The sequence below is a fragment of the Scomber japonicus genome, chromosome 4 (assembly GCF_027409825.1).
Source record: "Scomber japonicus isolate fScoJap1 chromosome 4, fScoJap1.pri, whole genome shotgun sequence".
NCBI lineage: Eukaryota > Metazoa > Chordata > Actinopteri > Scombriformes > Scombridae > Scomber > Scomber japonicus.
In genome coordinates this window covers 6,503,846-6,529,876 of record NC_070581.1, presented here as the reverse complement: position 1 = coordinate 6,529,876, position 26,031 = coordinate 6,503,846, and the positions used below count along the sequence as shown (strand labels likewise).

The window sequence follows — 26,031 nt, the reverse complement described above, 5'->3', positions numbered from 1 at the left end:
TGACTCCCTCTCTGCTTTTGACCAGTTTCAGTAAGTCCACAGCTAACTTGTTTGAAAAAGTTTCTCAGTTGCCAGGATGTGACTCGTCTTTCATCTCTTTCGCACAATAAAGTGTGACGCATGTGATGCAGTAAAGGAAGAAGTCTCACTAACAGACAATCAGGGAAAATGACACTAGTTTAGATGAAATAAGATTTATGGCTGCTTGCTGTAGCATCATTTTAACATACAAACAGAAGCAAACTTTCTAGAATTGTTCATATCACAGAGAAGTCACATAACAGATCTGCGATATATTTGAAAGAGCAGTACTCAGGAAGGCCAGACAGATATCTGGAGATGTTTGCCCCCCCCCCCCCACTAAACACAGAGTTTGAGTTGCTTCCATCTGGCCGTCAATTCAGGACCCCAAGGCCGAACGGGAACATATATCAGAGGTCTTTTATCCTGTATACCAGGGTTGTCAAACTCATTTTACTTCAAGGGCCACATACAGTCCCATTTGATCTCAAGTGGGCCGGACCAGTAACTTTACTATAATAAACCAGCTATTTACAAAACAGATGAGCAATTTCAATATTATGTCTCAGCATTTTACAGATTATTTTGCACAGAAACTGCTGATTGACAACACTTTGTAAAATTTTCAATACATGAATGTTTTAAATATGACCACAATATGTATTAATTATATTCTGCTCGGGGTGGGATAAAAACCTCTTTTCTGCAATTTTCATTCTTTGCAAACTTATCCAGTGTGTCATATTGGACCCCTTTGTAGGCCGGCCCTGGCCCGCTGGCCATATGTTTGACACCCCTGCCTTATGCCATATAGGCACTGAATGTACAATGAATGCACTTATTTTTATAGACACCTTTTAACAGGTTTTCATTTATTACAACGGTTGCTGCTGTTTTCCTTCACATTTGCACAATTGTCAGTTGTATGTTTTTTATGTTGTGTAGTGTTGGTGTATGTCATCATGATGTAATAATGTCTTAATGTCTTAATGTATAATAATTAATAATGTCTTCACGATATGGTAAATTAATTTACTTCATTTCCATTAAGGTGGATAATAAAGTTAATTCATACATGTGATTTTGATCTCATCATCTAACTCTTAATTAATGCTTTAAAAGGGGGACACACACTTAGCAAAGGGTCAATTAAACACCTATGGGACTGATATTCATCACCATAGTGTTAAAAACAGCCAGTTAATGTCATTTGTATATTATTACCTTGGAGAATGTATGATTTGGAGCCTTATGATGGCTCAAGATCTTATTAAGACACTTCAATTTGTCAACCATCTCCATCCATCTAATCTAAGAGTATCTAACTCCTCCAGCTTTATCAGTGTGTGTATGTGTGGGTGGTTGGGTAGGGAGTGCAGTGTGGAAGGGATGTGGCATCAACATGGCACATTCCACAGGGACCGGCTGTGTGTGTGTGTGTGTGGGGGGGGGGGGGGGGGGGGGGGGAGTCGGCGGAAACTAGGCAGTTTGCTGTCACATCCAACAGTGTAAACAACACAGGTAACCGAGACAAACAAATAAACAGATTGACAAGCATCGCATGGACGCACATGTGCTCAGACTGGAGGAGGAGGGTTAAGAGGCTGTAATGAAGGTTAAACTCAGAGAAAATGAACAAAAACAAGAATCAGAGATCCAATGTCATCTGTCCCAGAGCAGTTAGCAAGATAAGAATAGCATCATTTTAAGACAGGCAAAGAGCTGCATAGCTGACCCCATTGGGAGTAGAAGGCGGCACAGATATGTTTAGCTCTCACCATCAGACAGCTACTTTAAAACCGGGCCAGAGAAAAGTCAACAGCCTTTTTATTTTTAACTCCTTCCGAGCTAATTAGTTTACATTCTCCCTCTACCCTGTCTTCTCTTTGCTCTGCACTTAGCTGACGGATGGCCCAACTCCCACGGCCAAACATCCAGCTGTTCTCTTCCCTCCTCGCCTCTTTATTATCTGCTGCTCTCTCCTCCCCATCGCTCTCTTCCCACTCGCTCTCTCTCTGCCGCGCCTCCCTCTGCAACTCGGACACCCTTTTCTGCCCCACTGTTCACCTCCCTCACTGAGGGAGTCATCCTCCCTTCCTTCATCGGTGCCCAGGGCTCTGCTCATAAAGAAGATCAATGATCTTAATGTTAGGTATGGTTTTAGAAAATGAAGAAAAGCGATGAGCGGCTCAGGGCCAGCATTACTGGTGTGAAAGGTGATGACTAGAGGCTAAAAACTCACAGCTGGAGAACATACAGGAGAATTACTTCAGATATTAAAAGAAATTAAGAAACAGAGTTCACTGTGATCCTGATCCACATAGCATGCATACCTTGGTAAATAACTAAAGTTATTAATAATAGTAAAAATCAGAGAATGTGGCTATTATAGAAATATATATATATATATAATCAGTATTGGACCAGCAGTCAACAGGTGGCAGGGATTCTTCCTCAGACCCTGTTCGTTAATTAACTGTAATTTATTATTTCTACACATTTGACAGTTGAGATGCATTGTGTCATGAGTGAATGCCACTTCCTTGAAATGACACCAGAGTGAGCTAGGATGTCTCATTTGGTAAATACAATTATGCCATCTTCATGTCTTTCTCACGTCTCTCTTTATGTCTTGCGTCCTCGCTAGGATGAGCTAAATCACGTTAGCCAAATTTAATTTACCGTTGCTCCACACTGCCAGTTTGTAACGCAGATTGTTCTTTTAAAAAGGTTCATGTCTAAGACGAGATGTCACTTTGATGTTACTTTTTGTTGCTTTTTGCGACCGTTGAGAGTGAGAAGTGTCCATACTTCCACACTCAACTTTTTGACTGTTTTGAGTGCACCATCCAGGTACTCATAGTGCACTTCATTTTTCCATACTTCTCAGTGTGAATGCACTTATGCACTCAAAATATTAAGTGTAAATACAGAAGTGCATGACTTGAGACACAACATTTGTCATTTTCTCAGATTTGATGAAGCCCCAGATCCACAGAAGACAAATGTTTTTTTGTGAAATCGGTGGAGTGTCTCTTTGAGATTTTTAGTGACATATTTTTAAAGAAATTGCATTCCAGAAGAAGGGATTTCCAATTTTTAAAGAAAGTCTGAGGATACAAACTAGCAGCCTTCTTATCATCACATGGATCCATGCTAGAATACTAGTAAATCATCAGCAAACAAAGATGAAGGCTGGCAGTATGGGCGGTAATATGCTTCACATGTCCGATAAGAACAAACACTGTCCTGTGTGAGTTTACATCCAGCTCCGCTCTCCGTTGCCCACCTGTTCCTGATGATGTTCCATGTTTTCCTGTCCAACATGGAGTGATTCAGACGTCTCCTGGAAGAGACAGGAATGTGATTGTCTCTTCCAGCGGGACCAGCTGCCTGCCAGGGCCGTGCCTTGTTAATCTAACAGCCTGTGTAATGGGCAGCGCCTGGCCTCGTTCACTGAGACTCTCTGTGTGTTAGAAGGCCAGGCGGGCGGTCAGTGACGAACTTATGAACAGCTGGGGAAGAGTCATGGACCAAAAATATCAAATAAATTCCGCTCAAACTTGTGGAAAATGATAAGTAGCGATAAATAGTTTCTCTCTGAATAAATGGTACATATTTGAATAGGTCAAGCCATCATGTTCTTTATCTCTGCTCAGAGAACTTTTCTTTCAAGCTTCTGATGGTGGAAAATAAAGTCCTCACTCTGAATAATGACCAACAGTGCAGCCAGAGCACTTAAAGACTATTAAGTGCAGTGGGACTTCAGTGATTGATGATTACTTGATGATTACAATGATCATATCTGTAAAAAAGTCCTCAACACGCTGCCTGAGGTGCAATAAATCCACCAGACAGGATGCACACATGGCCGGCAGATGCTGGGTCAAGCGGTGTGTCTGATTTGCTTTTTTAGTGATAGTTATGGTGTTGTGTGTTTTGTGCGGCGGCCGCTCAGAGGAGAGGTGTGCAACGCTGAGCAGGGGAGCAGCATATTTTGTGTTCGCGATAGGTGCTAATCAGAGCCTACGATAGAGAAAATATGGCTCCACTTAGAGAGAAAGCTCAGAGAAAACTACCGCACACATGGGATTATTAAAGGTTTGTATGTTTACAGTACGAAAGTGTGTGTGTGTGTGTGTGTGTGTGTGTGTGTGTGTGTGTATGTGTGTGTGTTTGTGACCTGCATGCTCCCCTGCCATTTATTAAGTCTTGTGATCGTCTGGCCAGTGATTGTATGTGCTTGTGCCAAATTACAAATAGCATTCTGTCTAATGACTGCTTTCCTGTGTTTTTCTAACTGTAGTTATGTTCTCTTACATCCACGCTTGTGTGCAAACAGTGTCTAGGAAACTGGAGTGTGTCTGACTGTTAAATGTTTACATGTTAGCCAATTTACTAGCCATGGTTGGTACTACTCAACCTGTGAAAACACTTGTGTGATGTATTCTGTGGCCCTGGAGGAGATTTATCACATCTGTCATCACCAGAGTAATCCCAGTTTGGACTTGGAGTCACATTTGCAGACTTTGGAAGACGTAGGTGTTTACCCGGCAGGGAGGGTGTAATGGTGTATAAGATCAAATGTTTTAGCAGCTTGATCCATACTAGCATTAACAGTAAGGATATATCTGCTTCTGCTGCATTGATTTTGAGCATTCTTTTGTAAACCTATCTCCAAAGCCACCCAGCTTAAAGACATCAACTTCACTCAGTACTCTAGAGCTGAAGTATGAAGTACCTCAGAACCTCTTTCAGTGCTTAACTTATTTTTCAACTCCTATTTCAGCTTTCAGCAGCAACTTCTTGGCTAACCAAACTAGTTGTCCTTCGCCAACAAGTAAATAACTGGGTCTATCGCTGGCCAATAGTTAAGTGGCTAACTTGTGTGATGTGTTTCTATTTACTGTCAGTGCCCAAGTGGTTGCTAAGACCGCAAGAGTATAGATGTTTATCAGAGCTCACTTCTCATCACTCATGCAAATACAAATACTGTACATAGCACAATTAAGCTCAGATGATTTGTTGAAGTAGGAGTGGGATAAACCAAACAGTATCACGGTCAGGAGCTGAAAGGAGAAATACAACTAATTAAATAGAGTTAGGCTATCTAGAAGAAGGTAGGTTTAATGAAAAAGAGACATAACAATGGGTTTGATTCATTTTTTAAAGAATGGATCGTATTTCTCAAAATCTTTGATAATTGGTATGCATTTAATGTTAGGCTACTCTTGACAATTTAATATTCATCTTCAATGTCTATCTTCTAGCTTTCAATTGCCATTAGTGCCACATAATGATTGGGTGTTTCTTTGTCCAAATGCACCTTGGGGGTTGTAGTTAACTGCTGCCTTGACATTTTAATGTACGCAGTTTTATGCCTGAGAGGTTTTAAACAAAGATCCAGATATTTCAGTTGTGAATGTTTTGTACTGGTACTTTAACAAGGAGAGTTTAATCCTGACCCAATCTGTAAAAGAGCTCCAACTGTGACTCACGTAATGTTGTTTGTGAGAAAAATTAATGGGACGTTCAGGAACCGAGGACGTCTGAAAAAGCACCTGATGCAGAACATCAAAAACAGCATGGATGTAGTTTGAACCGAGGATGAACACATACTGACAAGATACAGACCAACCACATGCAAGTCCACAGTAGATTCACCAATGCTGCCAATTGTACAAGTGATGATGCTGCTTCTAGTGAATGTGCAGTGTTTAGGAATTCTCATGTCAACATCATTCAAATACAGGTGACGTGGAACATGTGTGACAGCTGGACTGCATTTACAAGCCAAGAAGTTTTATTAGACCTGTGTGTGTGTGTGTTTATGTGGGGGTGGTTAATTACAAGGCTGCAAGATGAAGCCAGTGCACATTGTGGCTAGAGGTCAGCTCGTCTTACCAACAACATTTTTATCTTAAATATATCTAGTAGATAATTATCACATTAATGAGATCCTTCCCTACTTCCTTCCTTCCTGTTATCGTCTCCCCCTTTATCATCTTTCCTTTCCTTCCTTCCGACCTTCCTTCCTTCCTTCCGCCCTTCCTTCCTTCCTGATCCCTCCTTACACTCCGGCTTGGCGTAGTATTACACATTATAATTGCTGCTTGTCTGCTATTAGATAATAAAAGGTGTGAAGGTGTCTGAGAAAGCTTTTTAACAAGCTGCACAACAAAGCCTGTTATTAGACCTGGACTGTGAATTGTAGCATTAAAAGAATATAGAATAACACGTAATAAATAAAGAGGGTGGGCGTGACACTCTCAGCATATTAAACATCGAAATTTACAATCTTTGAAAATGGAAGGGAGCATAATCTCATCCATATTTAATGTCTGTTACTCATATCAAGACTACTTCATTGTGTGAATGATAATATATCTATTTTTAGATTGTCTTAATGGGGTTTCACACTGTCTAGAAGTCAGTTAGTTCAGAGCAAATGGACAGTATTTATTATAGATAATTGCCATTTATTTAGCACATAGGCTGATATAACATGTCATGTAACGATACAGTACTGAATGGAAACAGTGGGGAACATTTGCACACTCTAAGCCCTTCATTTGAGAGAAAATCTGAATATAAAAAAGTATTTCTTCTACATTTTTATTAAACAATATCCTCAGATTCATTTATTATAAAATTGACATGTTTCAAAATTAATATGTATTCAAATTCTCAAATCATTCACTTTAGTTCAGTGATGTCTTTGTGGCACTGGGTGCAGATTTAATGCTCTACTGCAGCATTTATAAAGAGAAAGTCTTCAGTATTATAGATGCTGGTCCTCAGAACTCAACAGCGAGACTCCTAACCGGGGGGCATTTCTGCTGTTGCTAGGGGTTACGTGCAAAGATTGTAGAGTAAAATGGTACAAAAAAAAGAATTACAGATTTGATTTACAGTATATCTGTAACACCAGAAAACCCTGTGCTAAGAGCACGAAAATCTGATTAGAAAATGAGCAGCAAAGTCTAAGCATTGTTTAGCTATGTTGAAATTAGCTAAAAGTTATGAATAAATGGTTAAAATAGATATGTATAATAGACAGTAGTGGATAAATAAAATGTTAGAATAGTTAGATTAATACAGCTGAAATTGTTGGCTGGAAGTCATGACTAAAAAGAAAATCTTCAGACACTTATTACTAAAGTGCTAATGAGTTGGTTAGCTAAAGCTACCGGATAAATAGATATTTAATAGTAGTTGATAAATAAAATATTGGAATAGTTAGACTAAAGTAATAGATAAACAAGTGAAATTGTTAGCTGAAAGTCACACTAAAGAGAAAATCTTCTTCAGACACTTGCTAAAGCAATAAAGAGTTAGCTAGGTAGTTAGCTAAAACTACTGGATAAACAGATTAAAAAATGAATCAATAACTCAAAAACTTTCCTAAAATTAATGGATAAATGCTTGAAACTTATTCTTCCACAAGTGTAAATGCAAACTTGACCAAACCAACCAAGTGGAAATATTTCCCTCTGAAATTTAGTGGAATGAGAGTAAAAAGTATTATAAAATGCTAAAGCTAACGGAAGAAAAGCACCTTAAAATTGTACATAAATACAGTATTTTGAGTAAATGTACTTAGTCACATTTTTGTTAAAGGGCTATACCAACTATCTGACTATGTTATGGACTATATGTGAGGAAGATAAGATCAACTTTATTGGAAACTGAGAACTGTGTGTATCAGTGCACTATGTGGAATAGTTGAAAAGGGTGAAAAAGTGAGTGCGTTCTTGACTTGCTATACTGTCAACCATCACGCCTGCTCAGCTGAAAGCACATGGCAGCACATCAGCTCTACTCAGGTTCCCTACTGTACCAGCCTCCCCATTGTTTTTAATGAGACCATCTCCATTTCCTATTCCTCCTCCTGCTGCCCCTTCATCCTCCACCCTCCCCTCACGTCCTCCTCCTCCTCCTTTATCTCCACCTCCTCTTTTCATCCAGAAAAGCCCCTGCCAACAGGACGGGGAAACTTAACTCACCGTCCTTTCATGTAAACAAACCTGTTCCCCTTCTCTCTTTCTCTTTCTATCTTTCTCTCTCTCCCACCCCTTCCCCCTGCGCCTTAGTCTTTCTCTCCCTCTTTTTTTCTTTGTCCCGATTCTATCCAACCCTTTCCCTCCCCACTCTAACTTTTCAGTCTCTCTCACCCCCTCCCTCTCTCTCCCCCTCTCTCTCTCTCCCTCTCTCTCTCCCTCTCTCTCTGTCTCTACTGCTGGTGGTTAGTAGGCTTTAGTGCTCTATTGTTCTGGTATCCGCACATTTCCGGAGGCTGACGCTTACAAAGGCTGCGGGAACACACTCTCTCACTCCCTACTGCCTGATACCAGCCCTCACCTGCCCACACACACACACACACACACACACACACACACACACACACAAACACACACACACATACGCACGCACGCACATCTGAGGCGAGCGTCAGTGGTACAACTAAACCCCCGTTCCTACACAAACACAAACTTGAATTACAGAGGATTTATTCTTGCCTCATGAGACAAACCACGATCATCTTTCATGTGGAGTACTCCTTCCATCCTTCCCTCCCTTCCTTCCTTTCTTTCTTCAGAACAACAAATCAGTCACTCCTTCAGTTGAACCTAATTACTCAAAATTAACAGAACAAAAGTATTATTTTGGTATTTGGCTGTTGCCTCATCAAAATTACATTAACAATATGCACACACACATACATGCACACACACACACACACACACACACTTATGCATTCATGCTTCCTACAGGTCCTCCTTGCACCCCCACCCCCCAGAGAAGAATAGAAATAGAAAGTGAAAAGAAAAGGAGAAGAGAGGAGGCACTGCTGACTCTTTTGTCCCTGTGATCAGCCTGAGTTCATTCACTCTCTCTTTTTCTCCTTCTCTCTCTCACACACACACACACACACAGTCACACATACATACACACACTAATTAACCCTGTCTCTGACCCGGGGGGGATTTTGGAAATGACCCTTGACCTTGCAGCTTGTCCTGAGAGGTGACGGGAGTCTGAATAGACGGCTTTCCAGCAGCGTAATGACAGTGTGTGTGTGAGGTTTATGGACACACACTTCACATCAGACACATTCATTGACTGAAATGCATCCTTGTCTCCTCGTGTCCTCTTCTTCTTTCCCACCAACTCACTCTTAGCTGATCCTATCTCTTCTCTGTAGCTCTTTTCTTACTCAATTCCTTTGTAGAGCAGCCTTTTAAATCATCCCAGAGGTTACGAGTATCTTCTCTTATCTCTGACTTTTTACCCTTTTAACTCTGAGCCTCTTTACATTTACGATGAATACTTGTTATCTTAAAGATGGGCCAAAGAGCTTCTGACTTAAATTCTGAGGTGCCAGATAAGATTTGGGACCCGATTCGTTCATGGAAATCTTTGGTTGAAGCAGCCAAAAAAATTCAGTCTAAGTAGAAATCATCAAACGGAGTCACATTCTAATTACTTCATGAATTCATTTTAGTTTTAATTTTTAAAAAGGTCAGCTTATCTTCTTTAAAAGCTCCTGAATACTTTAATTCACATCATGAACTGCAATGTCCCCAGGTTCACATCCATCTATCAAAAACAGGTGTGACGTCACCTTTTTGAGACCCATGAGAGTAACACAGAGGAGAAAAAGATATTAAGAGAACATAAAATACTTCAAATCATTCTAGCTTTAGTAGATAGTGTGTGTACATGTTGTTATAAAATATCAGCTCCATGACATACAGTAATAAGCTGCTTGGAGGTATAATTTCTGTTAAAAAGGTTCATTTTACACCCACTCCATCATCTTTAAAAGAAATCAACAATCTGCTGGACACAAAACATCTCCTGCTTCACTGACAAGTCAAGTTTCCACATTTGTATAATTTGCCTACTGCACCATGATTGGCTCCAAATCACTCCTGAGATTTAAGACGAGCACAGAAAAACTTGCCAAACTCACACACAGTGAAGCTCAAACGTCCGACCGAAGCAACAAGAAGAAAAACATTTGGGAGTGGAGGTGACCTTGATTTGCAAAAAGGGAAACATTGAAAATAAAAACATAGATATTGCATTCTTATTATGCTCTCATATAAAGCCAACAGCAACAACACTGCTAGAAATGTATTCAAGTCAACAGAAAAAGTTACAGTGTATATCCTAACAAGCCTTTGTGATAAAGAGCTGCTGCCAGGTGTGGGTGTGTGTGTGGGGAGGGGGGGGGGGCACCCTGAGTGCCAGCAGCAGGCACTAATAGACTTTAACTGAAAGCAGTAAGTCCATTGTCTTCTAAATCCAGGGAACAATGCATTAAGAGGCATTTTATTGAGGGTCATTACTCAGATAAATCTTTAGCTTACTGATATCTTTGACCACACACACACACACACACACACACACACACACACACACTTTACTTGTAGTAATGCAGGTGTGAACTAATATTGAGCTCATCAATGTTATTTCCTGTCATTAATCCAGATGATAACAGCTGCATGGTACAGATCTGATCTCAATCTTTTTTTAAATTTCTGTGACACACACACAAGCATTCAAACATATATACTGTACACACACACACACACACAGCACTGGACACACACACACACACACATCCAGCACTGTATGTAGGTGTAAAGTGGGCTTCTGTATTTGCGGATTCAGCTGGGCTGTTTTAGGAGGACCATAAACAGAGAGACACCACCCACAGAGAGACAGAGAGAAGGATGACCCCAGAGACCCAGAGGGCACCCAGGGGCCCTAAAAAAGAAACATCAGCCATCTTAACTCAGCATAGGGGGGGTGCAGGGGGTCGACAGTCCTTCCGATCAGCCTCAGATTTTATATTCATAAAGAATGAAGAAGAGTGTCTTTTTTTAAATATTCTATAATTGACTGAATTTTGGCTCAATTTTGTTGTTTTTCCTTGACTTTGGAAGACTTAAATTGGTGAAGAAAATGGAGGAAAGGGTTAATATTCCAGTTGATGAGGACAAAAAGTGTTCCAAAGTGCCGTTTCCAAGGTAATATGTGAGCACACTTCTCTCTTCCTCTGCCATTCTCAGCCAATTGGAGCACAAAGTGGTCTTTTATGTTTTAAAATCCCTTTTATCTTGAAAAAAAGCTAACTTCTGACAATGCTGAGATGATCACATGAAGGAATCCTCTAGAACAAGTGTCAAGATGTTGAGAATCACTCAGTCATGAAACTATCTCGACTCTGCTTCTTATTCCACATGTATGAACAGATATTTGATCATATGCTTTATATGCACTGAGCTTTAACATAGCCTATATTTTCCAGACACTTAATCAAAGAAAAACTCAGTGACCTGGAGACCCGTTCATTAAATCACTTCTGAGGATTTGTTATGGAGCAGAAAGCAGGGATTGACTTCAAAGCTGTCGGTGAACAGTCTACTTACCGCAGACGAGCATTGCCAGTAACGCTTGCATCTCTCTGCCCGCACATCCAACCCGGCTGGGGCTGCAAGCAAACCTGTGGCCGGTGTAACAGTCTGTGTCAATATATGTATAATAACACACACATACACATACACACACACATGCAGCTTACCCACAGAGTCATCTAACAAGCACTGACAGGCTATGGATAAAAAAAAAATCAAAAACAAACATGCGACAGGTTATTCCATGCATAAGAGTTTGGTTTAGATGTTTCTAACTGGGGGTTCCCAAAGCTTTTTAAGACTCATGGGTCTTAAAAAGGGGCCCTAGAAGTCACAATGTTATTTTAATCATCAGCTTATAAAATGTTAAACCCGGTTGATTAATATCAGGTCCATAAAAACATCACTCCTCTCAGACGCGGCTCATAATGTTATTAAATGTTGGTCTATCTCTCTGAAGTCATCTAGTGTTTAAATGTGTCTAAACTCTGCAACAAGTTCAGTCAAAGCAGTGTAACACTCACCGTTAAGTCTTGTTGTAGATGTTGGCTCCTGTGTTTAATGTGTGACTCTCTCTCTTTCTCTCTCAATGGTCCGCTCGCTGCGGAGTAGCCGGACAGAAGCGTTGTTGAGCGGCGTTACGATGCAGCGAGGAGAGACCTCTACTCCTGCTCCTCTCCGCCGGAAACCCAGAGATGGAGTCCCGGAGAGGAGCGGAGCAGCGGGGCGGGAGAGGGAGGGGAGACAGGCGGTGCTGCTGCTGCTGCTGAAGGGAGAGTTGCGTGTTCGAATCCCCCAGTGGGTGGGTTAGAAATATTGTATGAAAGGGGTAAAGGAGTAGGAAGTAAGTAAGAGGGCAAACATATGGGTTAATGTCGTATTGCGCATTGTCCCTGTTTAAATAAAGAAAAAAAGACCAATAAACAAAGTCGAGCGACTTTCCTGAGTCTAATTGTCTTTTAAATTAAATGTAAGAATTGGTGCACCAGTAACCAAAACACATAAACTGTGTCTCAAATCTCATACTTCTTTATTTACACTTAATATTTTGAGTACATAAGTGCTTCACACTGAGAAATATGTAAAAATGTAGTACACTATGAATACCTCAAAACAGTCAGTGTAATAATTATGGAAATTACTCACCATCAAAAGTCGCCATCTTGGCTACATAGCAGAAAGTGACCTCTTTTCACACTGGAATTGGCAGCCGAGGATGTTGTAACTAATATCACCACATTAAACAAATACATTATATGTTTTTTTTGCACTAAACAACATTATACTGCTGTTACATATAAGCCACCAGTAGGTTTCTTGAGTTAATAAAGCAGTCTGTAATGATTTAGTACCGCTAACGCTAGCTTGCTAACTAGCTAATTGCCATTTCCCGTTAAGTGTGCAACAGCTGTATTTGACGAGACAACACTAACCTGTTGAAATTTGCGCACTACACAAGTAAGTACATAGTGTACACAGTGCACTACACAAAAGTGCACTAACAGAAGTATGATATTTGAGACACAGCATGTGACTTCCAGTTCCTAAATGTGATATACCCCAATTTTTATACTCTGTGCCCCCAGTCTACAAGTTTCCTGTCAAATAGGTCTATCTGAAGTCTCCAGGCCTCACTCAGGATTGTTCAGACCAGAACAGCGCTGTGTTTGAAGTATGCAATCAACTGTATTAGATGAGTTTCTTGACTCAGATACAGGTGAGATGAACTATGATCCAGAAGTCTAGTTTGAGTAACATTGGGTTTTTTAAGGCCTATCAAACACCAAAACATCTGCACACCATGAGGCACCATGGAAATCAGATCTTTATTGTATCAGTCCTGAGGTCAACTACAGAAATGTAGCCTACCTTTCATGTTACATAGTTATCAAGATGATTGGCCACAGCTGTCTTACCTGATGACATCACAGTAAAGTTGAGCCTGGTTGAACCCTTTAATCACCAAATAACCCTGCTTGTTTCTCTCCATTCAAATGCACGAGGGGGCTGCATTTTTTTCTGAATGCATCCTCACTCTGATGACATCATCAGGGTTATTTTCTCAGACTTTAAAAAGCTCCTCCAGAACCACACAAGACATTTTAATCTACAGATGTTTTCACAGGCTCAGAATTAACCTGCATGACGAATAAACTGACTTTCCTTGGTGGAGTAAAATAGATAGAGTGCTCCTTTAATATAAAAATATGCTATACAAGCCTTTCACAGTGATGTCAATGCAAGCCAAAAGCCAGTAAAAAGAGAGAACCTATTAAATCTTTGCATTCACTTTGGGCAACAACACAGTTCTACACTCTATTGCTTCTTTATAATAATATAATTAATGGTGTAGATCCCCAATCTAACATTTTTCAGGATCTGTCAGTAAGCCGATGTCTCAAAGACGCTGAAACCCAAACAACAAACAGACATGACATGTTCACAGATGTGGTTTCATGTAAGTTTCAGCAGGTGAATTGAACTCAAATCAAACTCTCTCTGACAAAAAACCCACCACATGTTTTCCTGTGAGCCCCTGTGCATGTTTAACTGGGAGCAGGAATGCGCGCACCCTGCTGGACGGATTAGTTTCCCTTTGATTGCACCCAATGAGAGAGCCATGACCGCGCACACATCACAATCACACATCACACATCCTGCCTGCTCACACTCAATAACATCAGCAGCCTCATTCAACAGGTGCCTGGGACCATTCCTGTTTCAGACTTCATGCTCACTCTTGCACTGGGAAACAAAATTCATTTTTTTCCCTGTAATCAAACACTTCCATGTAACTTCATCCATCATATTTTACAAGTAGATCACATTCAATCTTGTGTTATATGTCCATTTATTAATCTTCCAACATGTCTGATGTGCACAGGTGTTTGAGCCGTAGCTACTGCAGGCAGGTTGTGTTCTCCAGAACAAAGCCTGCTGTAAATCTCTGTCATATTACACATTCCCTGAGCTGCTGGAGGACAGCCTCTCTTTGTTAACAGGCCAGGATCCAGTGCCAGAACCCAACATGCTTCACACTGAGAGCATAAAGACATACAGTGAAAGAGTCACTGGTATGATATATATATATGTACACACTACAGTATAGCCTGCAGGTTTACAGGTAATGATCGGACAACTTTAGAGGCCCAGCACACACACACACACACACACACACACACACATACACACACACACACACACACACACACACACACACACACACACACACACACACACACGGCTATGAGGTCACCAGCCTACATGTGAATAAGTAAATTAAAGGTATAAATAGTAGTGGAAATTTACTAAGTACATTTACTCAAATACATTTCAATGCAACTTTCTACTTCCACTTCACTACATTACAAAGCCAAACATGTCACTAGTTATTTTGCAGAATAAAATACATATGATCAAATGCATTATTAAAGATTAAAGCAGTGGTTCTTAACTGTTTGTTGCTTTTGATCACATAGAAAAAAAACTCTACATCATCAGACTTGGTGTCTTTGACTGTTTGAACCCCAGAGACGTCAAGTTAGCCAAGAATTCACACACAAAAGCAAAGACTAGAGAAATGTCCAAAAACAACATATAATGAACTGAAAAATGTATGTAGCAGACATCTTCTTCTTTCCTGCTCCATTACTCATCTCATGACCCTTCAGATTTATCATGTGACCCTTCTGAGGGGCTCTAGGTTGAGAACCAGCTGACCTCAACCAGATACAACAGAAACATGCTGCTTATACATTGATACTTCAGCATTAACAATACACTAATGTTACTTTATAATAATATATCAGTCATTGGGAGCACTAATACTACTTTTGATACTAGTCCAGTACATTTAGCTGATAATATGTCTTTACTTTCTCTCTTGGTTTTTGAATGCAGGAGTTTTACTTGTAATATATTTACAATGTTGTGTTGGTACTTTTACTAAAACCTCCAATAACTTAATCTGTGTTTTTGCCAAGTTGGGCCAGCAAAAACAAGCTAACACTGACTTTATAAAATTGATATTGTGACCCTTAGTAACAGAAACAACATGATGATTCATTTGGAGTAGTGTTTCTGTCCACCTGTAGAATGTGAGTCCAATATTCATCATCTTTTCTCTGTTTTTGCTCTTCACCAACTTTAGCTACTAAGTGCCTCATTATGACAGTTGTTAACTTTGTCCAACTGCTGTTTAGATGTTGCACAGGAAGTGTGCAGTGGGTTTATATGAGCTCTGTTCTGGAAAAAGCTGCCTGCTACAACTGGAAACAAAGTACGACTGTTGCAGGATGCTAAAACAAAACAATGAGCTGAAAGAAAAGAAAACTCTCAGAATTTAGAGGTGCAGACTAGAGTGATAATATTGTAAGTAGCCAACTGTTTCCCTGTTAGAGAAATATTAGAGTAGAGACGCTGGAATTCAGTGCCATATTTTGAGGCAAATTTATCTAGCCTTAACTCAGTAGTTAATTATTTTTAAGGCAGAAAATATTTGTATAGACATTCATTAATTAGAAATACAATATAAAATAGATTTGTTTAAATGATAATAATAAATATGTGGAATCAATCTCCTTCTGCAGTTATATCTTACTATTTCTGTTGAGAATTAAACAGAGAAACACAAATATCTTTTAAAAGACATTGCAACATGTTTTAATGAAAGGACATACAATCAACACTTTGTTGTAGTGTGTTTAGCTATCAGTACTCTACTATATTACCCTCAGAACTGTGTAGGTTTAAGCATAATGATTCTTCCCTCCATGTGATGGAAACATCAACCAGGCACAGTCTGCACACACTGTTCAGTCTTGAGTAGAGGTCTAACCAGCCAAATGAGTGGAAGCACATGTGTGGGTGGATTATTATTTTCTTGTCATAGCAGGAAAAACACAGCTGTTACTAATGACACTAATGATGTTTAGTGTCATGCACGCTATTCTAGTGAGTCTGGAAAGCATGTATCATTAATGTTATTGATCACACATTAAAAAAGGTAATAGTCTTGTCTGCATGAGTTGACACAGAGGGAACAGCTCATGTTTTGGAAGAGAGCACAGATTGGGGACTTGCTGAGTAAGAGGCGCCCCCTTGTGACCACATCATCACACAATTAGGATGCGAAACATCAAGAATTATAACATGAATCAAATCAAATTTATTTTTCTCCGTCCGTCATCACAACTCAGAATAAATTTTGCTTATAAGAATATTTGTGTGTATGCGTTCATACGTATTTAATCAAGAGCTTCTTTTGTAATAAAAAATAAACAAAAAACAAATTGAATGAAAAAAAAAAATCAGTCCATATTACTCTTAAAAGGAATGTCAGTAGCGTACTAATGTGGTCAAATTACAGAACACAAAATCTTAAAAGCACTTTTGGTCAAAATAACACATTTATGATACATGTATTATTGATGAAATGAATGATCATGGCCTATACAATAAAACAATATTCTCCACTGGTCATCCACTTGTTTTGATAGCTTAAAGATATAAACACCACACAGGATAGTGTTGACATCCAGGAGTCAGTAAGTGGTACAGTACATGGATAGAGGAAGGCACTTCTGTGATATAACACTCGACAGGTAATGTGTAAAACTTGAAATACCAGTGACCAGCGCAGTGTCTTATTTTCATGGGTGATGTCGTTTTTTTTTCTGTCCCGGCATCAGTCACGACTCTGCTCAGGACTACAGCAGCATACGGTAAACGGGTGTGGTGGTGGGGGGGGGGGGACCACGACCTCCTCTCACACACAGTTACTGACAGTTACTGTACTGCTGCACTGATTTTCGGATGTGGTCCCGCACCGTGGTAGCGTTACCATGGAGCTCCTCCAGCTCCATGCGCTGCTTCTGCATCCGCCTCTCGTTTCTCCTGAAGTTTTTCTCCAGTTCTGCGACAACAAAGAGAAAGAAAAAGCTTTTAATACTTTATTGAACCATTACATTGTGAAAAGGTTGCTATTATTATATTGTATTGGACGGCTTCAGTCCTGGTAGCTCTTATAATTTCTCTAATTTGTGCCTCTGCATCTCTTTTCTCCTCCGTCTTCCTGCCTGTGAACTGGAATAGATCACAGCGTGCCATGTTTACAGATGTCTCAATTCCTAAAGTGATGTATAAAAGAGGTGTGACACAGTTGGGATAGTCATAAATACTTCAGAGGTGTAGGTGTTTTCAGAGATAAGAGATAAACAAATAGAGCAGCAGGTTATAATAACAATGGACAGATGATCCAGCTGTGCCACACATCACATTTAACTGACGTCACTTTAACCCTTAAACAGGCCTTACTAGTTATGTCATTTGCACCTAAAGTAAGGAAGAAAGGAAGGAAAGGAGGGAAGAAGGAAGGAAGGGAAGCAAGGGAGGAAGAAGGAAGGAAAGGAAGGAGGGAGGAAGGAAGGAAGGTGGGAAGGAAAGGAAAGGAGGGAAGAAGGGAAGGAAGGGAGGAAGAAGGAAGGAAATGAGGGAGGAAGGAAGAAAGAAAGGAAGGACAGATGAAGGAAGGAAGAAAGGACAGAAGGAGGGAACATTTACCCTAACAGCTGAACTTAGATCTGAGGAAGGAAGGAAGGAAGGAAGGACAGATGAAGGAAGGAAGGAAGGAAGGACAGAGGAAGGAAGGAAGGACAGAGGAAGGAAGGAAGGAAGGAAGGACAGATGAAGGAAGGAAGGAAGGACAGATGAAGGAAGGAAGGAAGGACCCGGGAGGACAACACGAAGGTTAAAGAGTCTGTATCTCCTGGTGCACGTTGTCTGTTTAAGGGTTAAAATGATGGCTCTGAAGTCTGTTGCCTCCTCCTCTCCTCTCCTCTCCTCTCCTCCTCGCCTCCTCTGCTCACATATCAGGTGGAAAGGACTAAGATGCGAGGAAAGGAGGTGAGGAAACATATAGAGGATATAAAAATATAGGAGACTGTGATTGTCAGCAGTAACAGAAAAATCCAGTGTTTATAATTGGTGGTGTTCTTTATGCTTTGTATGCTTTGTATGTGAGTAATAAAGTTATAATGACCTGAGCAGGTGGTATATTCCAGTTAGGAGAGGAGGAAGGTGAAGTGGTCAGTAGGGAAGCTAGTAAGTGGCAGCTTGCTGTGAGGCAACCAATTTTAAGTTGGTTGCTATGTTATTTTTGTCCAATTTCCCAGGGTTCTTTTGTCGTTCATATTTCTTGTTAAAAAAATTCACTTTTTTGTGCATATACTCCAGTTTGCCTACTTGCCTTTTTAAAGGTGCCCAAATACAATCTTCTGCCCTTTATATGTTGTGATAGCATTACATACGAGAAACATTATGTACATTTTAAAATAAATTCTCACATATAAAAATTGGTCTTGTCATTTTGCCCTGAAAGCTGTAGGAAGCAAACCTGCAGCGTGTGTATGTGTGTGTGTGTGTGTGTTCTTTAAAGCTACATACAGACTCCTAAACTGACACAAACTACACCACAGACACCTATTTAAGATGTTTTACACTACTGTTACTAGTCAAAATGAACTATTGCACTGCTTATGAGGGTTGTCATGGTATCTGTAGACCAAGTACAAACCTTTTCCTTTTGCACCACTCTAATCATTAACAGCAATTTGCAGGCATTACACTGCTGCATGGTGTTGTGCATATAAATACTGTGTGTTAAAAAGAAGCCTATTCTTACTCATAATAAAAGAAGTACTGTGTGGATTGGTACATTAGTGAAGAAGAAGTGAATTAGAGCCACATGTGAAAAATGTAGTTCTAAATAAAGCTAAAATATAATTTTCACATGTGGCCCTAATTCACTTCCATACAACAACTACAGGATGGCCTGTCATGAAATGTGTTACAGGTATTTATAGAATCTGAATTTTCATAACCCTGCTGAACCCCTGACTTTTCCTCTAGCGCCATCATCAGGTCAAAAATTTTAATTTGCCCAATTCCTTGTTTTATGACAATACCCGCGAAACTAAGGACATTGTCATCAGTCTCAGCTGTTCTGTTATCATGCTAACACACTAAAATAAAATGGCATGGTGAACATTAGGGATTACTATTTTTTTACTGAATATAAGACAATTTGAATCCCGGGAAAAGAAGCCAATATTCCTGGTAATCCAGGGAAATAAACGTTGGCAACATGGTCATTTCAAGCTACACTAAATGCAACAAGGAGACATGATGCATATATTATGGATATATGGGTTCCCAATCTGACCTTTTTTGTGTACTATTTTCATCATTTTTAAGGCAAGAGAACACAATTTATGTCCATCCACATTATAATGAATAGGTTATAGACTTATGCTTAGTTTGCATCCAGCGGGTGCTGCATGGACTTTGTTTCATCTGCTGCACCGCTGCTACCACTATTATGAAATGCTAAGTTTATTGTCTGTGACTGTGACCCTCATAAAAGTGATATTTTACAATTATACTTTATATAAACTGATTTGTTAGAGTAAGTCATTTGGTGAAGTCTATTCACGGCTTGTGATTAAATGAACATTATACCTGCTAAACATTGTATTAGCATGCCTAAGTACAGCCTCACAGAGCTGCTTGTTTATGTGTAGCTGGGATGAGAAAACCAGCTCATTCAGAGATGATGTCAGGAATGGGGACGGTGATTGACGTCTGTGTGAAAAGAGCAGCTGACACCTGTCTGTACAGCTGTCTGTGCAGCTGTAAGGAGCTATTTAAAGTGACAAGCAGACACTACTTTAGTATTTATCGTGTTGAAAACTTAAATAGGAAAATGTAGTTAAAAATGAATGTAAAAATGAACTAATCCAGACTTTAAAGTAATCCAGAGTGCCTTGGAACCTTTTGGGAGCCACTGCTTTACTCACCCATGAGTTTTTGCATGCCCTTGTTGGCTACGTCGAGGAGGTCTTCTGCCTCCTTCTTGATTTCCTTGGCCTTCTGGTTGATGCTGTCCAGGCCTCCAGCCTCCCCGCCAAGAGAGTCCACCTTCTTCTGCAGGTCCTGGTACCGTTTCTCTGTGTCGTTGAGGCTCTGTGAGATGACACCATATTGAGAGTGTGAGTTATTGCATTAAAAAAAAAGGATCTGTGTGGTGAGGTCATTTAATCATGCTGTTTGGACACTCACCTGCTGCACTGAAGTGGCCAGGTTAGTGGCGTTGTCAGCTAGTGCTTTGGCATCCTTCGCCATCTCCCTGTTCTGCTCCGTCTTGTTCTTCAGAGCTTCCACGCTCATGGAGAGGTTGTTTAAACGCATCATGACCTCCATCTGCTTGTCCTCTAGCTGCGTCAGCTTTTCCTCCACCTGGAAGGCAAATGTCATACAAACAAGTTAAGAATCAATAGAGAGGTGTGTGAGATTTCTATAGAGATAAAAATCAGCATGCTGTACCTCAGCTGTAGCGTTCCTTGTGCTGTTCAGGTTGTTGACGGCTTCCTTCAGGGCTTTTTTTGCTTTCTCTATGGCTTTCTCTGACACATCCAACGCCTGCTTGGTACCATCGGCTAAATCCTTCACTCCATCTGCACGGATCCTGGACAACGGCACAAGAAATTAGACATAAGTGTTATTGCTGTACTAGATTTAATTTAAAGGTACCTGATTTATCATTTTAACACTAACACAAAGGGCCACTGATATTAAAATTACTGTAATAATTCACAAATCAAATAAAAGTAAAAGGCAGGACATCCATCAACAGCAATAACATCAGGAGGATGCTTTTATCCAGATCAAACAGTACCTCAAATCCTTATAGTATTAATACAATACTGAGGATACTGATGTAATACTTACATGTTAGAAACATCACACAATAATTGCATACAGAGATTTTTGGTCACTTTGGTGCAGCAGAAATAAGCAGTAAAGGCCACAATGAAAAAGAATCACTTTTTAAGATAATGTAACTAACATGATAGCAAAAGGTTCCCTATTTAAACATGGAGCAATATTAGCATTCATTAGCATTTCATTTGATTCTACCAGCGCCACAGGCTGTCACATGCTCCATTATAATGTTCCCCAAAACATGGAGAGACAGTGATTATGGCTGCAGGTCAGTGATGATGCTCTCATGGTGTTTTTGTTTGTTGTTTTATTATTATTTAATATCTCTATTATATGACAGCAGTTCTAATCACAGCAGTACAGAGTATGTCCTGAAGAAAAATGGAATCTATCTATGCTGGTTTTAGTGTTTAGAAGATGATTAAGTTGTATGATTTCGCTGGAGGCTGACAGCTTGAAGATTAATCAAAGCATTATGGAGATATGATTATGTCTTCCAGGGATTAATACACAGACACCCCACGACTCAGTTGCGGTCCCAGTTTGATAGCACCGGCTTTGCCAATAATACTGCAGCCTGTCAACAAGCCTCGCTGCTTGTCCTAAGTAACATACAGAGTGTCAGCAAGGACACACTATTTGATTTTGGGGTGGGGGTGTGGGGGGTTAGGAGACATCATTATGTGTGATGCTGATGTTAGTGGAAGTGACCCATAAAATTCTGCTTTTATTTGTCCAGTCTGTGTATTTTCCAGATTTCCACCTTCGCCTCAAATATGATGGAAGTGACTGTTCAGTAGAAAATACCATATTGTCCCAAATATTAACATACATTCATATTCACGCTGTCAGTATCCTTTTAAAGTTAAATGTATGTGTGTCGAAATACTGAAATTCCTGCTCAAAATGGTCAGTCTGTTTTTATATGTTGACGATCTACTGATCTACTGTAGAGGAGATAGATTTTGAATTTTTGCCAAAAATGGTAAATGATCTGTACTTATATAGCACTTTTCCAGCCAAAGCACTTTTACACTAAAAGTCACATTCACCCATTCACACACACATTTAATTTAATCAACTGATCTCAGTCTTTAGAGACCCTGCAGCCATACGGGCCTTTATGGAATAATTTGGATGTGCCTGGTTCATGGGAAATGTAGTATTCATTCAGAGAGCTGGTAGCATCACTCACTTGGCATCTTGAGCTTTTTCCAGCAGATCCTTGGCAGTTTTGATGTGCTGCGAGGTTTGGTTGACGATCGCATCGATGTTGGTGAGGTTGGAAAGGTTATCCTTAATCTGCATGATCATTTTGTCTATCATGGTCCTGTTGACCGGCAGTGTGATCGACAAGACCTGCATAGCCACCTTCTCTATGCTCTCTGGATCTGCTCCCTCCTCTGCAGAGCACAAGCAGAGAGAATGTATCAAAAATACAGTAAGAATATAAGTCCAGGAGATGATTTCTACTCCTGACTTTTAGGCGGACATGATCTTCAGTTAGAATTCACTTCACACTTCAGTTAAAACATCATCAACATACCAGTGAGGAAGTCTCTGATCTTCTTAATGAAATCTTTCAGCATCTTGTTGGAGTTTTCAAAGTGTTCTTTCTTCTTCTGGGCTTTCTTCACCATGTTCATAGCCTGGTTCTTCACATCCTGAGTCAGAGTGGCTATATCCTGGAGCTGGACGCAGGAAACCAACACGTCAACAAATCAACATCACAGTCTCATAACCCCATATAAAATCTCTTGTACATTATAATCAAATAACAGTGTTCCAGTGTTCCAGCACCTTTCCAGCTACGCCCTGCAGCTCCTTATTGACAGCGTCCAGAGCGTCTGAGACGTTTTGAGCGAGATTCAGCGCTGCCATAGAAGCGCTCACCGTCCCGTTACATCCTTCTCCTCCGCACACGCGATTTCCCTTGTCGTCACGGCAACCGGCACCGCCACATCGGCTGTCTGAGCAACTGCCGTTGGCGCTGGTGTTGCCATGACCGCCACATACCTGGATGGAGTGACAACGTAAATCATCACATAGGAATGACAAAAATGTAAGAGTAGGAACAACATCTTTTCTTCTCACAATGGAAACACACACACCAATAATTAAGTTGTGATGTGAGCTGATTTTCAGGCAGGGTGCCCTGACATATGTGTGGTATTTTGATATCTGCTGAGAATGAATAGATATATTAAATTATAATATGTTATGAAAAGCATTACTTTCTCTCCCTGTCCCAAGGAAACTATTTCATTATGGACTAAGTGGGTCAAATATGTAAAGCCCTTATGGCCAGATTTTGTGAAAGTGTCAAGCCCTGTGTCGCTTTGTTTTTATTTTCATTTAGGTAAGTGTATTTCTTCTTTTTAACCTCTTATGTGCACACTTAATCTCTCCTAAATTGTACAAAGTTCATAAATCTTGGAAATGTATGGACAGCAGAAGAGATGATATTGTCTCTTTTTGTTATATGCTTGTACTGCAATCTGCAGTCCAAAAAGTAAAAAAATATATAAAAATGTAATATGGTTTAAAGTGAGATTCTTATATTGGTTAACATCCATGACTGCATTATACTGTATGAATAGCTTCTCCTTCAGTTCATTAAATTCCAGCAGCAGTTGAAGGCAGCATGACAGCAAGTAGCCATCCTCTGTGTTTACCCTCATTAAATCACATGTAATTGACACCAGGCCTCTACAAATAACTACACACACCTGTGCACACTTGTTCTTTCCAACTCAGTGTTCTGTTTGAAGACGCTAGATTAACAGAGTTGATCAATCTACTGCCTTTTTTTTGGAAAGTGGCACTTAATGTTTTAGAATGTTTAGAATGGATCTGGATAGTTTCATATCAGTTACAAGAAGTGCCACATCCTTATATCCATATCCATATCCTTATATTATTCCCTTCTGTATGTAGCAGATCAGATTGTTCATAGAAGATTTAGCCCACCTTGTCACTCAGGTGGTTGATGGTCTTGTCCAGGCCGTCGGCTTTCTGCTGCAGCTCGTCTAATGATTTATTTTGAGCAGCCATGGCACGGAGGAACTTGTCTTTACTGGCGTCCAGCAGCTCTTCTGTGGTTTTGCGGGTTTGTTTGGACTGCTCTACAGGACTGAGAGGACCACTCACTGAGGCGTTGCACTTCTCCTCTGCCTCCAATGATTTCTGATAGTACTTCTTCACTTTCTCAAATTGATCTGTGAGGAAAACGGAGCAGCTTTTTTTTCCATTTGACAGCTTAGCAGTTTAATACCTGGTTTCAAACTGTGCGGTGACGTAATGTTTTAGTAAGCGTTTTCTACCTGCAAATCCTGAGGTGAGGTAGTCGTCCAGCTGCTGTTTTTTGTTAGCTACGGTGGTGTTGATGCCTCTCAGCTCTCTCTCCATGTCAGTCAATGTGCGTCTCAGTGCCCCCTCTTCTTCTGCTGTTGTATTTAGCTCTCGGGTGACACCCATCAGTCGTCCATCAGTCAGTGCGATCTCCGCCCTGAAACACACACAGGTTGGGATGTTTTATATGCTGTATGCTGGCTTTATATACTATCTCAGCAGTTAGGTGACAAATCATCTAAATACACACCTGAGGTCATCAATGCTTTGTCCGATCAGCTGGTGGATTCTGTCGCTGTCCTCCTGACTGATCAGATCCTGTACCTGCTTCAGCTTCATCTCCAGCTCTTTGATCCGCGTGTGCCCGACTCCCGGCGTGAGCCCGTTCTCCTGGATCTTCTCTATGGTGTACTGAATGTGTTCCAGGTCCCGTTTGATCTGGCACACGGCGTCGTCCCACAGCTGGAAGCACGGGTGACACTGGACGCAGTTGGGGAAGGTGCCGGTGAAGCCGCGGGCGCATTCGTCGCAGCGCTGCCCCGATGCTCCCTCCCTGCACTCACACGCCCCCGTTACCCGGTCGCACTGGGCCATCTCCGAGCCCAGGTAGTGGCAGTTACACTCTGAATAGAGGGATGAGGGATGGAGGGAGGAGGGAGGGAGGAGAGCGAAAGTAATAACACTGGGTTAAAAAAAAAAGCAATTAGGAAGGATTAACTGTCGTAATGCAACACTGAATCTGAGACAGGAAGCGAGATTGTCTCGTCCCTTTTTAGTTTAAAGGAACAGGAAGTAGATTTAGTAGTTTTATGTTTGTCCCTTTTTTGTCCCCTCTACTTTTTCTTTTTCATAACTCAACATTCTGGTGCAACAAGCACTGACAGCGCACAGACAGACAAGACACAGCAGCACAGATTAACACAGCACCAAGTTGTTCAGACTATCAAAGGGAAAAGTGAGAAATACACACAAATCTTTATTGTAATATATTCCCATTCCCATCTAACCCTCTCACCATCCTCTAGCGCTGTGTGAGAGTGAGTTACTATGGTCACAAAGTGAGTTACTAAGTGGCAAGCTTGTTAAAGTTGTTGCAGCACTGCAGCACTGAACAAGGCCAGAGAGAGGTGGAGTGGGTCAATTTACCACAAATGATGTTAATTTTTAGTACTATATTCAACTGCTGAAGGTGGAGAGCTTCTTCACCAAGGTGAGAGGAGAGGTGTACCTAAGGCTATGATAAGCACACTAGGTGGCTTTACGCACAGCTGGCACAGTATGGATGCTTTCATTCATCATCTAAATATTTCAACTAAAACAATGAAACTTGTGCACTTTTTAAACACTCACCAGCAAATTTCCAAACCTCATGTTCTATCTGTTTATTATATGTATTTAAGAAATATTCAGAGGAGTAGAACAGCAGTTTAAATGTATAAATTATCCTATATTT

At 40.5% G+C, this 26,031-nt stretch overlaps 2 protein-coding genes across 2 annotated transcripts in view; both read right to left on the bottom strand.

Annotated features, from left to right (window-relative positions):
• The window catches only part of lamb2 (laminin, beta 2 (laminin S)), a 53,536-nt gene extending 41,521 nt beyond the window's left edge, over positions 1 to 12,015 (bottom strand). The window contains exons 1-2 of the mRNA XM_053316955.1: positions 11,972 to 12,015; positions 11,463 to 11,536 (exon numbers count right to left, since the gene is read on the bottom strand). Coding sequence (XP_053172930.1) covers positions 11,463 to 11,493 — 31 coding nt within the window. The 5' untranslated portion in view covers positions 11,494 to 11,536; positions 11,972 to 12,015. The remainder of the gene's footprint in view (positions 1 to 11,462; positions 11,537 to 11,971) is intronic.
• Positions 12,016 to 16,463: 4,448 nt separating this feature from the next.
• The window catches only part of lamb2l (laminin, beta 2-like), a 44,192-nt gene continuing 34,624 nt past the window's right edge, over positions 16,464 to 26,031 (bottom strand). The window contains exons 26-35 of the mRNA XM_053317339.1: positions 24,829 to 25,201; positions 24,551 to 24,735; positions 24,198 to 24,445; positions 23,028 to 23,243; positions 22,774 to 22,918; positions 22,423 to 22,630; positions 20,829 to 20,970; positions 20,565 to 20,741; positions 20,303 to 20,468; positions 16,464 to 17,361 (exon numbers count right to left, since the gene is read on the bottom strand). Coding sequence (XP_053173314.1) covers positions 17,225 to 17,361; positions 20,303 to 20,468; positions 20,565 to 20,741; positions 20,829 to 20,970; positions 22,423 to 22,630; positions 22,774 to 22,918; positions 23,028 to 23,243; positions 24,198 to 24,445; positions 24,551 to 24,735; positions 24,829 to 25,201 — 1,997 coding nt within the window. The 3' untranslated portion in view covers positions 16,464 to 17,224. The remainder of the gene's footprint in view (positions 17,362 to 20,302; positions 20,469 to 20,564; positions 20,742 to 20,828; positions 20,971 to 22,422; positions 22,631 to 22,773; positions 22,919 to 23,027; positions 23,244 to 24,197; positions 24,446 to 24,550; positions 24,736 to 24,828; positions 25,202 to 26,031) is intronic.